General features: G+C 39.0%; 1 protein-coding gene across 5 annotated transcripts in view; it reads left to right on the forward strand.

Annotated features, from left to right (window-relative positions):
- Positions 1–12,954, forward strand: part of krz (beta-arrestin protein kurtz) — a 30,226-nt gene that overhangs the window by 3,943 nt on the left and 13,329 nt on the right. The window contains exon 1 of one of the 5 annotated variants that reach the window (XM_012491378.3): positions 11,500–11,812. The exons of 2 other annotated variants lie outside the window; for them this stretch is intronic. In XM_012491378.3, coding sequence (XP_012346832.2) covers positions 11,804–11,812 — 9 coding nt within the window. In that variant the 5' untranslated portion in view covers positions 11,500–11,803. Of the gene's footprint in view, positions 1–11,499; positions 11,813–12,954 lie in introns of those variants that run through there. 2 more of the 5 variants (XM_012491397.3, XM_012491384.3) reach the window with 2 other exon arrangements.

The following is a 12,954-nucleotide window of genomic DNA, read 5'->3' on the forward strand; positions in this document are numbered from 1 at the left end:
TCATTTCGGTTTATTCATCATCATTCGAGTCTATTTTTAAAAGTGTTTTGCTCGCTTTTTATTTTTTTTTTTTTTCTCTTTTTTTTTGTGAATAGATTTTTCAACGATTTATAATCCGCGATAAATCAACTGATGCATTATAAAATATCACAAACTATTGGAATAAAATTAAAATGATTAACATTTGTTTTAATTAAGAATGAAAAATACAGATTCACTTTTTATTCCACGAGTGAGAATATTTTCTCTTGATTACACGACCAATTAAATTACACGTAGGAAAAAAAATTTCTATTTTAATCAAACTTGCAGAGGATGGAATATTTTCTCATATATCGTTCGTACTATACGAGATATGTAATTTCTGAATTTTCCGATATTCTCTAATATTTGTTCGACACGTACGCGTGGACAGTGTTGTGAAATATTTCTAAGTTTTTTCCTAGCACGCGTGATACCGTGATATCATCGTTTTATAGCCTCCGTCTGTTTGTTTTAGAAACGAATAAATCGCTATAACACGATCGATTGAATAAATGCATAAATGAATAAATATCTAATAAATTCAGTTTTACGATATGAAAAATTTCACCATAAATTATATATATATATATACATACGTACATCTATATATAATTACAGCGATAATGAAAAATGTCTTAAAATGCGCAGTGATCAAATGAAAATAATAATTCCCCGTAGCCCGATTAACTCGATCAATGAAGCGCATTAAACATTACGTAAACTACATAACGCGATAAGTCACACTTATATAGCTACGTGATCGCGGTTATGTTCGATCGAAATTCTGAAAAGAAAATTTCCGAGTTCAAAGTTCGATGGCATCGTAAATCAATAAGAATCGACGACCCAATTTTTAATCGCAATCGTTTCGAAACTCATCTTTCAAAATGTATCCGCGAACGGGACGGAATTTTCTTAAAAAAAAAAAAAAAAAACCGATCGAATAATTAATAAAACAGCGACTTATTATGTGCGGCCGACATTCCTGAAACGCCGATCTACATGAATCACACGACGTGAACGCGATACGTGTCGGCGAAACTATCTCGAAATCGGCGTGCATCTCGAAGGATGCACGGCTCGTCGATTACGCATACAATGGACTGCCGGTCCTATTGTGCGATCGCGATTTCCTCGGTTCGTCATCGATCGCGTCAAGTCCATCGGAGGAACGAAATCATTAAGAACGAAAGGAATCGTGGTTGTTTAAGTAAAATTATCCGAGATAACGGCTAGGAAAAAATGAGAGGAGAGGCTAAGGTTAAGAAAGTCGAGAAAAAAGACGATTTTTTCCCCTCTCGAGCTGTGAACGATAGGAACGATGCGATTCGAGAACTCGTCTGTCGAGTTAACGTTCCGGCAAAGAGGGGTTAATTACAGGAAGGGACAGACACTCTCTGGGAAAGAGTTCCGCTTTGCAGGCTGTTTCACCGGTTAACCCATTCCGATCGATATCCGGAACAGTCTCAAGTATTTAATCACGTACTCGATGTTGCGATGCTCAGTGGCGAGGCATAAGATAGATACGTCACACAGAGATGAATATTAATTTAAAGTTAATAAAAGCGATTCGTTCAACTCGAAGAATAATCATTAATCGTTTAAGAAAATTTTCTGAAAAAAAAAAAAAAAGAAAGAAAGTCGAGTAGAGAGAAAGAAAGACATTACATCGTCAGATGTATAAATGAATAGAGTTAGATAAAAATCTGTATGCATAACTGTTCCAATCACTGGTTGTTTTCAAGGATTCTTCGTAAGGGATGATGATGGTTCTGCACTCTTGGAGCACGCATGCGTGAAGAACATCGTAAACTAGGGCAGATAACTTTGTTATCGTGCCGCGATTCGAAGACGTCTAACTCGAGATAAAGCTTATTCATTGGCTTCCCCGCGTTCCTTCATGTCTCCCCGAATCCGAGGTGGAGATCTATCACGATCGATCCATCGCGATTTATGAATTGCTTATTCAACTCGAGTTCCGAATAGGAAATTGATCGAGTTTCCCCGGAGTTATTCCATCGTTTTCAGATCGACTCGATATTTATTTACTATTTTTCTTTCAAAACGGATAAAGATTCTTTGCTGGATAATAAAAAAAAATGCTCGGTCGATATATTCGTAATCGATTTATCTATCTGTTTTTTCGTGATAATTCAGGGATAAAAAAAAAATCGCGAGGAATGGAAAACACGACGAAGACACGAAGAAGAGAGGAAAATTGTCGCCGTTGAACGAACGGGTTTTCACGAAACACTGTAATTTTGCAAAATTTATCGACGCTGTTAAATTATCATTAATTCAGTAACGAGTTTCGTACCGTAGCATTTATGGAAATTCCCATATTTTTTCATCCTCTCTAATACTGGTTCCCATGCAGAGATAATGTATCCACAAGATACTTTGGTAACCGTGTTATCATTCCATTTTCTTAATTGAAAATACTATCAAGCCACGGTATAATTCCGTTTTCATTCTTTGCGTTACGCTTCGTTATTTGCTCCGCCTCGTTCTCAGAAATTTATTAAAAAGATTCGCTATAATACACGTTAATACACGAAAAGTAGTAGTTCACGGCGGGAAACCAAGTTTGGTCACTTATTAATATTAATTAAATCAATTTGCATTTTCCGTCTCGCGCAACCAGTCTCCGATCATTTCTAAAATCTTTTCCAATAATTCTATCCCTTTGATTCCGTTGATTTCCTATTCTTGAGCAAAATTTTGATAATAAAAATAATAATTTCACAATCGTTGTAGGGCATAATTTAACAATCCCCATCCCATCGAGTATCCAACTTATCCTATAAATGAAATTTGCAAGACGCCATTCACGAGAAAGACGAAATTCTGAGGAATATATCAGAAATATATTACGTTGTTCTTCGGTTGACGTCGTAAAATTTTAATGAAAAGTCCGAGAGAGGCGGGGAACGAAATTGGAGGGAAACGGGTAGAGGTACTACTCCCCGTACGGTCGTGAATTCCAAAGGAAAAGGAACGATCCCACGCACTATCGTTTCGTTTTACGAGCGCTCTTCTTCGTTACTCGAGTTCGAAATTCGTAAGGTTTAGGCGGGCAGTTTCGGTGGCAGTCTCGACGAGAAGAAGCGATCGAGCAAACATTTTTCCTTTATCCACTCCGTTAATTAAACCCCGATCGAGGAGATAGCGCAATAATAAAGGGTAGAAAGATAAGAAGAGGATGAAATGAGCGAACTTTGCCTTTTGAAGGAGGTAAGTTAGAGAGACGAGAGTGAAGCTCTTTTCGCCAAGTTTATTAAATTTTCGAGCCTAAGTTTCGCGTCCTCTGTGTATAAGCTCTACATATAAGGCTTTTATAACCACGTCCTCTCGCGCTCTGCTCCTTTCTCGAAAGATTTTCATTACGCTTACACGTATTCGATTTCGATTGGACGAATGGAGCGTTCGATAGAAATTTCACGAACGAAAAAGAGCGCCGGCCCGGAAAGGAAATTCGAGAGTTTCGAAAGTGGACGCGATAATAAAAGGCGAAACGATCATAGATTTCGATCCTTGCTTCGGACTTTTCTATTTCCTCAGGCGTGAACGTAATGGCGGCATAATTCCATCTTAATTAATTGCACCGGGTTTCACGAGCCCCTTCCGGTACCGATGAATCTTCCGGTCAGATTGACGATCGCCTTTCGGTCTACTGGCTTCTTGAATAAAGCACGCCAACCACGGAAACAGGTGGTAGGCTGACAGAGGATGATGAACGGTACGCAACCGAGTGTGGCCGCATGAGGCAACCGCGCGAAAATTTAATCTGGAATCTGGCAAAAATGTGAAACACAGTGTGTCTCAGCTGTTGCGATCCTCGGATGCATTTTTCCAGTTCAAGTTGAACCAAAGCTAATGCGGTGTTAACGCAAAGATATTAATATTAATATTAAGACGAGAGATGTTCTCTTATTCTATCGTGTATATCACACGATCATTGCCTACGTAACAACTGGTAGGTTTTTCTCGCGTTCCGTTGTATACGTTGTTGCTTCCAACGAACGAGAGACGAAGAAAAATCATTCCCGTCTCCTTATTTGCAATGTAAAGTACATCGATGCGTCGATTGCAGCAAGAAATTGCAAAAAAGAAAAAAGGAGGGAGGGAGGAATACTTGTTGGAAAAACATGGCGATTTTTCATAAGGATTAGATGAAACGCGATTCTCCGGCGAATGGTTGACACGTTCCAGAGGGTCGGAATCGTGACTTTCGATCGTGGAATTCGCTGTTTCTCTCCGCCAGGGAGAAGCCACGAGCTCGCATCAATTAACCCAGTTTCTTTTTCACGCGAGCAACGACGTCGCGAAATACCGGCATCGGATCAAACTTGTCGATGTTGAAATTTTAAATGCAGGTTAATCGACGTATTCGGCGAGAGAGAATGTCCCTGTTATTAACGTTCGATGTCGAACAAATTTGGAACAGCTTAACCTCGTGATGCAACCTCGTGTTCTTGGCGAACTTTCCTACATAATTAACAAAAAAACATCGTAATAACGTCTCGAACTTTGCCCTTGTCAAGGCCTGTCGCGAAATTTGTCGAGAAATTTTCTCGACGAAACTGCCTACTACTTTTATCAAAACTATTCTATATATATATATATATATATATATAATTCGATATCTTACTCGATATTCGATTGCTTACTAATTTCACACGGATACCATTCAGTTTTATCATGATCTGAAGTCGCGCAAAAATCTCCTTAACGAAAAACAAACCTTACTCTAAAATCTATTCGCTACGCGAGCACGACCGGTGGAAATTTTAATAGACGACCGAAAATAACCGTGCATAACGAACCCAGTCCCGGCGTGTTTAACGTTCAAATCCGCCATTAAGATTCCTGGAAGCATACCCTGCTCTCAATATAACGAGCATATATATATATATTTTTCCCCGCGTCACCTCGTATAGCAACGCAAGTCTGGAAGATCGTGGGGAAGAATCGAGAGACGGGGGTCGTCACTTTCGATATCCGTGAGAAACACGGTACGTAACCGGCCGATTCCGCTTTCGTTTCGAACCAGAATTTCTGTGTCACGATCACGAGTAATCCGGATACGCGTGCACACGGGTGCGATACGTTCGTCAGTCATCGAATACCTACTAATTCAAGGCCGGTCGGTTCGCACACCCAGAGGTCCTTGATCGGTTTTGCAACGATCGCGTGTATATCCGTGAACGCGAATTCGTGCGCTTTTTCACGGACAAATTTCGCTCGTTGTGGAAAAACGCTGTAGTTCGAAGCATTATCTATCTAAGAGAATTTAAGTCTGTTCTTTGAATTAGATTATAAAGGGAAATTTTTTTTTTTTTTCTTTCTATCGAGTTAAAAAAACAGAAGAGAAATTCCACAGAGATATTTTCAATCTGGTCCAACGTGTGTTGCACACCCTAAATATCCGACCAATAGGGGTTTCCAACTTTAGCCGGTCAATCGATCCGGTGATAGCTTGTAACCTCGGACGACGTTAAGTATAGTAATTTGGGCTGTTTATTAAACGTGTGCGAAAGCAAATTTCCAACAAAGTTTTTATCGTGTTTTCCACGTATGAAAAAAAAAAAAAAAAAGAAAAAGTGAGTAAAGTTGTATTGTCTGTCCTCGCTGAATGTTCTGTCTTCAAGTTTGTATCACCAGTGGAAAAGTTGTCTATTTTCGAAATGATAATCGTCGAGGGAAAATAGAAAATGTCGTGGTGATTTCGGTATGTTAAAGAAGAAACGCAACCTTGAAACGAAATTCAAATATGATGAATCTAATTATAACGTCTGAAAACGCGGAGGACAAAATGTTTCCACGAATGTTTCTCGTATTTGTCGAATACAAAGAGTTCTTGGTTCAGTGAGGACTTGAGAATGAAACGGAGAGATCATTCTATTGCCGCGATGCAAGGATGCAACCATGCTTCTCTTGTGTGAAACGTGAATTGTTAACCTTTAAAAGGAGGAAAGGTCTTGCGTGGAATTTGTTGGCATTGTTGGGACATTGTTATCGAGAATTAGAAGGGCTGTTACGTTGGATGGAAACGCAATTAATAGTAATTTAATCTTGTGCTACGAGAAATATTCAAAGCGAATTAAAATTAGAATTTTAATTTTAATTTTCGATATTTTTTTATTTTTAACATAGCAACGTTGAAAAAAATTATTCTCCATTCTCGTATTCTTGATCTAATCTTAATTCTATTAGTCGGAATGAAGCGAAGAATGAAGAATGAGAAATTAACAAATAAATACTTTACTATTAGAAAATAAACAATGCTTATGCAACAATGTACAATACGTACACGATAAAGACGAATAACAAACAACTCGAATATGGTTCGTGATAAAATAGCAACTGAACTGTATGAATGTATTAAGTGGTTACATACAACAATGTACTTATATACATAATCTTTCTTATATGGCGTGTTTTATTACGCGGAAATATTGTTTCGTAATGCACTGTTGAATATTTTACTTTTACGACTCTGTCATTTCTTTGGATAATTAATAACTGAAATAATTGACAGATATTCGGTTGTAAATTGTGATTAATAGATGCGCTATAGTGAAATGTTGACCTCAAAATTTATAATAAAATATATTATTATTATTATTATTATTATTATTTAAAAATTTCAAATAATCTTGATACGCATTATTGAATGAAATAGACATGCAAATTTATCGTTTTCTCGCGAAGGAATAAATCATATGCCGAAAGAAAGCAACGTCCTTCGAGTGTATAGAGACCAAGTTGAAGTTCAAGCAATCTATAAAAAGTAACATTTATAAATAATAACACGCCCGTTTACCTTGACCCGCGACAACTGAAAACGTGACCAAATAAATCGTTTCTAATTTAGAGCATATACCGAATTTTAATTAATATTTGAATTTTTCGCGCAAAAATTTTTGTTTTTTTTTTTTTTTTTTTACCTTCCTCTTCTTCCTTTTCTCTCTCTTCTCTCTCTCTCTCTCTCTCTCTCCTTTCCTCATACTTGGTTCATCGACGAAGCAAACAACAGTTGTGTTTGCACGATCTATTGCGTGGAAATTACGCGACTAAATATTGACAGTATGAAAATTAATTAAAATACTGTGAAAATAACAAAATTTACCGTGGTACCGATGCAGAGTAAAGCAAGTTACGCTCACGACGTGGCCTTTAGATATTTAATTACTGCAGATCAATCGGCGCATTATCGATCCATGCCTCTCCCGTCTTTCTTCGTCAATTTCAAATTTCCACGAAACGCAAGGACAGGAATAAAAAAAAAAAAAAGAAAAAATGTATCCGTTATAAATATCGCGTTTAAATATTTCCTTTCCGACACGATATTTTTCAAACGAATTTTTAAATATTGCAAACGGCTCGAGTATTTTCTCGTTAGAAATACAATTACGGTTATATCGGAGCGCATAATTCTGTATCCCAGACCAGAGTTCAAGCCCATTTTTCATTCAATTATATACTTATTCATACTATCGTTTCACCGTTTTTTCTTTGTCGGAATAACGAAGACCCGTTCACGTTGCATATTGAATAAGAGATTTAATTTTACGAAGTTGGTGTCTCTCTAAAGTTTACAGACCTCGTATTTTTACGACAGAAGCGATCAAAGTTTCTCCGCGTTTTTTTAAAATTTAAAAAAAACAATTCTGAAAAACACTTTTCGCGAAGTCGAGTGTAAACAGCTCGAATATTATCAATTCGAGCAAACGTATTTTATCAATCTTCGAATTATTAAACTGTTTAAGAAAAGAGGGAGGAAAAAAAAAAAAAACACGATTTATTTTGCGACAAACTAACAACAACAAGTTCCGACAATTTTTAAACTCGTATATCAAACTTTTAACCAAGTTAGCTACCGTCTGCCCCTATAACGTTCGGAAAGTTCCGATGTTTGCAGTTTAAACGACCACGTCCCACCCTTTACGATCGCCCGACTCATAAACGATACATGCAAATACGCATGCATGTTCCTCATAATAACTAATAAATTGTGCAATTTACCACGCTGGGTCGTCCATTACCTCTCTGTGCGCCCTCGTTCCGTGCACGTGCACAAAGTGATCGTGTCGTGATCGTCTCTGCGCGGAGTTGGCGGCGTCAAAGCGGCGGAAAACTTGTCCTTCGGGGGGGAAAATTGAAACCGGTGCACCGTTTCTTATCCTCTCTTTCTCTCTCTCTCTCTCTCTCTCTCTTTTTTCTTCAAAACCACCATTCTCGATTCGGCCACGTGACGGCTTTGCTAAATTAAACAGCTCGATTGCCAGCCAATTGTGGCATCGGGTATTGCGATTGTATTAAATTAGGAAGAAAATTGCGATTTTAATGCGGCGATTCGAGGAATGAGGCTGAGATTCTTGATTTCGTTTCGTTTATGTTTCTTAATTCTAGAAACTGATGGAATAAAAAGTGTGTCGTGCAACGTATTGATTTGATCTGTGAAAATGATCGGAAGAGTTCAATTCGGTTCTGTGAAATATAATTACACGGTCTCGAAAGATCAATTCGATTCTGATTAATTCTCGCGTCTTTACAACCTTGTCTTGAAGATACAATCGAATGAGATTACCGAGATTAAGAAGAGGGTCGGTTGGCTATTTTGCAGAAATAATCATGACGGAGGAGTATGTTTGATTGATTTGAAGAGACGAGGGGATTTTTGGAGTGTTGCAAACAAGGATGTTACAAAATTAGTCAAATTCGGAATTTAATTTTGTCTGGGCGGATAGAAGTACGTTTCGAGTGTTCCCACGCGGAGCATGCAACGCGGTGAGGTTGATTGGTTCGATGGTTCGGTCGTGAGTTTACGAGAGTTGGCTCCAGGTATGAAATTATACTGGTGACGTAATTATGAACTCTCGTACGAGCGTGTCGTTCGAAAATGACGCTTGACCCGTTAGATTCCCATCATTTATGCGAATCGAGTCGATGTAATTATACGATTACATCGGTCGAAGTTAGCTACGTAGTTCAAGTGACCAAACATCCTATCGTTATTTACGTAAAATCAAAATTGCAAAATTATTTAGATTCATCGACATTATAGGGCGTAGAAAAAAAAAATTAATAGAAAATTCAACGTAGCTGTGTATAAAGTAACGAAAAAAACCTTTTTTCATAAGTATATTCAAAAAAATCAATAATATAAAAGGATAAAATATATTTGGATCTAACGTTTCTTCGAAGGTACGTACTGACATCGTAAAATCTCGCTTATAATTTCATTTCAAAAGAAACTATACGTTTACGCAGTGAAGTTCACGATCAGTTTTCTAACTTGATATACGCGAGGAACTATTTTTAAATTCGAGTCGCAATACATTTCTCGTGAAAATCGCGATTAAGAATAGAAAACCCATCTCGTTGCTCGCTCGATGATCGTTTCGCTCGAATTCTCGTCTTTCTTTCCCTCCCCCAAGTAATCCCAGTAATCCTCCCTCATCGATTTTACGTCCATCTTCGAACTACAACATCTTCCTTCATTCCCAGAGATGATATTTCAAAAATTCTATATCCGGTACACGCGTTTTCGATCCTGTTAAAAGCTCGAACAATATTTTGTTCAAAATGGAAATGAAACGGCGGAGCCGCGATAAAATTGATTTTTCCCCTTAATCGAGTGAAACTGTCGGCTTATCGGTTTTTTTTTTTTTTTTTTCGTTTCCCAGCAACGAGCGACGAGCTTCGCTCACGTTTTTTCCCGCTTCGCGCTAATCTCGTTTCTGTCGCGATCCGCTTCCACTCGCTCCGCTATTGAATCGTGCGTCAATCTTAAGACGAGACGAGATTTTCCACCGACCGAATCGTTTCTCGTCAAATTTTCTCATAATTTTCCCGTTTGATTGAAAAAAGAAATTTTGCCTTCGTCGTTGGGGCGTTGGCGGGAATCCGGAGATCTGGAATTAAGTCGAATCGAAAATTTGTGCTGGAATCGAGTCGAATTCCAGCCCGGGGAAGAACACCTCGTGGATTCGAGAACGTTGAACTCGTTGAGAATTTTATTATGCAGGATTCTTAAAACGTCTGAAAGATCGAGAATCCGAAACCATAGCGGTATTCAATAAAGCTAGTCTTGGAGGATCGTTCGAGTTCTCGAAATTCTTTGAGATCCCGGCATTCTTGAGTCACGAGATTGCTTTCGGCAATCCGATCTCTTCCTGACCCGATCCTAAAGTATCGAGTTCCCGACATTTTCGGATCCTTTCGCGCCATGGAAAACTTTGCTCTTCGTGAAACGCGAACGATTTGGCCGTCTTAACGCTTAATCAAAACCGTTTAAACATTCGATTAATCAATTTCATTCAGACGAGAAGAACATGAAACATGAAATGGATTTCTTTTATAAAGAAAAAAAAAAAAAAAAAAACGGAGATTTTAACTTTATGTTTTATCTATCATAATACTTGTAATTTTTAATCTAATTTTTTTCTACGTTCAAAATTTCATAAATATCCCCGTGTCCAGACACGAAACATTGTCTTAAGACGATAAAACGAGTTACACGAATGAAATCATTCTATCTATTCGTACGTGATCGCGCTCAGTCGTCACTTGCACAAAGTACAATTACGCGAACGTTTGACTATCGACGTTAAATAGCCACGCTCCATTTTCCGACGTGCGTTGCATCAAGAACACGTAACGCTTGTGCGGCCAATCCTGCAATGCCTCTTTATATTGCTCACGTGCTGTAGAATGTGTTCGAATCAACGCTCGTTTAATCCTAGCCAGCCTTAAATCTATCATGCCATTGTACCGTAATAATCTTCCGTCCAGACGATGGATACCAACACGGCGGAACTCGGTATTCATCGCCAATTGCTTATTCCCCGTATCGATTCACTTACTTACTTCCGATCTATTTCTATTTTATCCGCACACGTCTGGTCGAGCGCGGTTTTTCCTCGAAATTTCGCAGGGTAAAATAATACCAAGTATTTTTGCTCCAACTTGAAACACCTCGAAGCGTTCCAATTTAAAATTGTTAAAATATAGGTGATAAAAATATGGAAGGAGAGATATAAAAAGAAAAAAGAGAAACTCGAAGATTCATGGAACGGTAAGTCGTTTACGACGTATAAATTATCTTCGTTTCCAAGTATGATGGGCAAAGTTGCCGTTTTTTTTTTATTATCGAGATTTGCAAACTTTCACGTCGACCCTCTCCCCGTTCGATCTACCTCCTGTCCAATACTATTCCCATTAAACTTACCATATTACGACAGAGACACGGAATGTTAATCCATAACCAATCGGAAAAACCATTTCTATTTCCCGGAAATACGAATATTCGCCAATCGCAACCTACGCCAATCGTCTCCGTTCTCGGTCTGGCTCGGAGAGATCGTTCCTTAGATCGCGTTAAGAGTAACACGAGCGTCGATTGAAATTGACATCCATTTGTCAAGAGCCGTCTAGTCGGTGCTCGGCACTCGCCAGGATCGTAGGGTTCGTGAAATCTACTCTTCGACTCATCTCATCGTCGTTTACCTTCGACAACGTTTTGCCAAGTGGTTGTTAACTCGAGAAACCGTCACCGATCGCCGGGTTGTTCGACAATGGTTGGTGCGATTAAACGATCGAAACGATCGCGAAATTCGTGAAACCGAACGAATGAAAACGATTGAAGTCGCGGAGCGAGGTTTTGACGAAGCGCGAAAAAGAGCGGAGCGGAGTGAGAGCGATTAGATTATTTATCGCGCTGGCACAGCAACTTCTCCATCCTCGGATAAAGGAAGAAAACGTCGTGGCGAGTATGGCGAAGGTGAAGACACCCATTTTCACTCGAGCTTGAATACATTTGCGACATGCCTGATCACAGTTCGATATTTCATTGTGGCGTTCGCGATACTCGCAAACTTTGTTATCGATCGAGCACTTAAACCTGAAAATAATCGGGTCATTAACAGTCACGATCACGTATTTCGGATTACCGGTCGATGCGTGTTTCCAAGACGCCGCGTTACCCAAAACTTTTCAACCTTTAAATCCTTCTCGAGCGCTCGAGTTTTCGTTAAGCTTGCAAAGTCTTCGCAAGACCAAGCTCTTTCGAAAAAACCTCTTCGAGTTTCGAGTCGATCGTGACGATAACGAACTCGAATCTCTCGTCGAATTTCTTTGATTTTTTTTTTTTTTCTCGCCAAAGATCGCGTCAAAAGTTTGTCGAAAATTCGTTCGACGACGAAAGAAAATATGCATCGTGAGTTTTATCAGCGGCTACGTATCCTGCTCGAGAGAGAAATAAATGTGTATCGCGTAGATTCTCTTTTGATATTCTCTCGCGCTCTTCCTCCTCTCTCTTCCTCCCCCTCTACCTCTGCGCGTTTTCTTTGACGATGGATCAAAGAGCCGTTTTACGCGCGCATACGTGCGCCGTTCTCAAAGAACGATGACGAACGTCCTTTTTGGCGTGCATTACAGTATGCATCGGCTTTGTCGATTCACAATACGTGCAAGTTGCGTGTTCGGGCACGGGGGAATGCCAATGCCGTGCGAGAGTGGCGAGACACGAAAAACGTGAGCATATATAGGTGTGTGTGTGTGTGTATATATATATGTATACATATCTACTGAAAATTCGCCAACGTCGAGTCTTGGTCGGGGACAACGAGTAATATCGGAATGGAAGTTTAGGGGTTTTGAAAATATTTTTTCAGAATTATAAAATGGATGGATGGAAAGGCTCCCAAACAGGGTGGTAAATCGAATGGGAATGTTGGATCGCAAAAGTTAGGGAAGCAGAATGGAAAGTTTAATTGAAAGGAAAGGGCGTGCATCTCCATTCCTGCTCTCCATTTAAAAAAATTCAAATGCAAATTTCAAAGTTCTCGACAAAACGAAACGAAAAAATTTACCCTCAATGCAATTTCCACTCTGACCCTGTTAAAGGAATAAGCGTCCTTTACT

Source organism: Apis florea, unplaced genomic scaffold (genome assembly GCF_048593485.1).
Source record: "Apis florea isolate Af1SG1 unplaced genomic scaffold, ASM4859348v1 contig_1615_pilon, whole genome shotgun sequence".
NCBI lineage: Eukaryota > Metazoa > Arthropoda > Insecta > Hymenoptera > Apidae > Apis > Apis florea.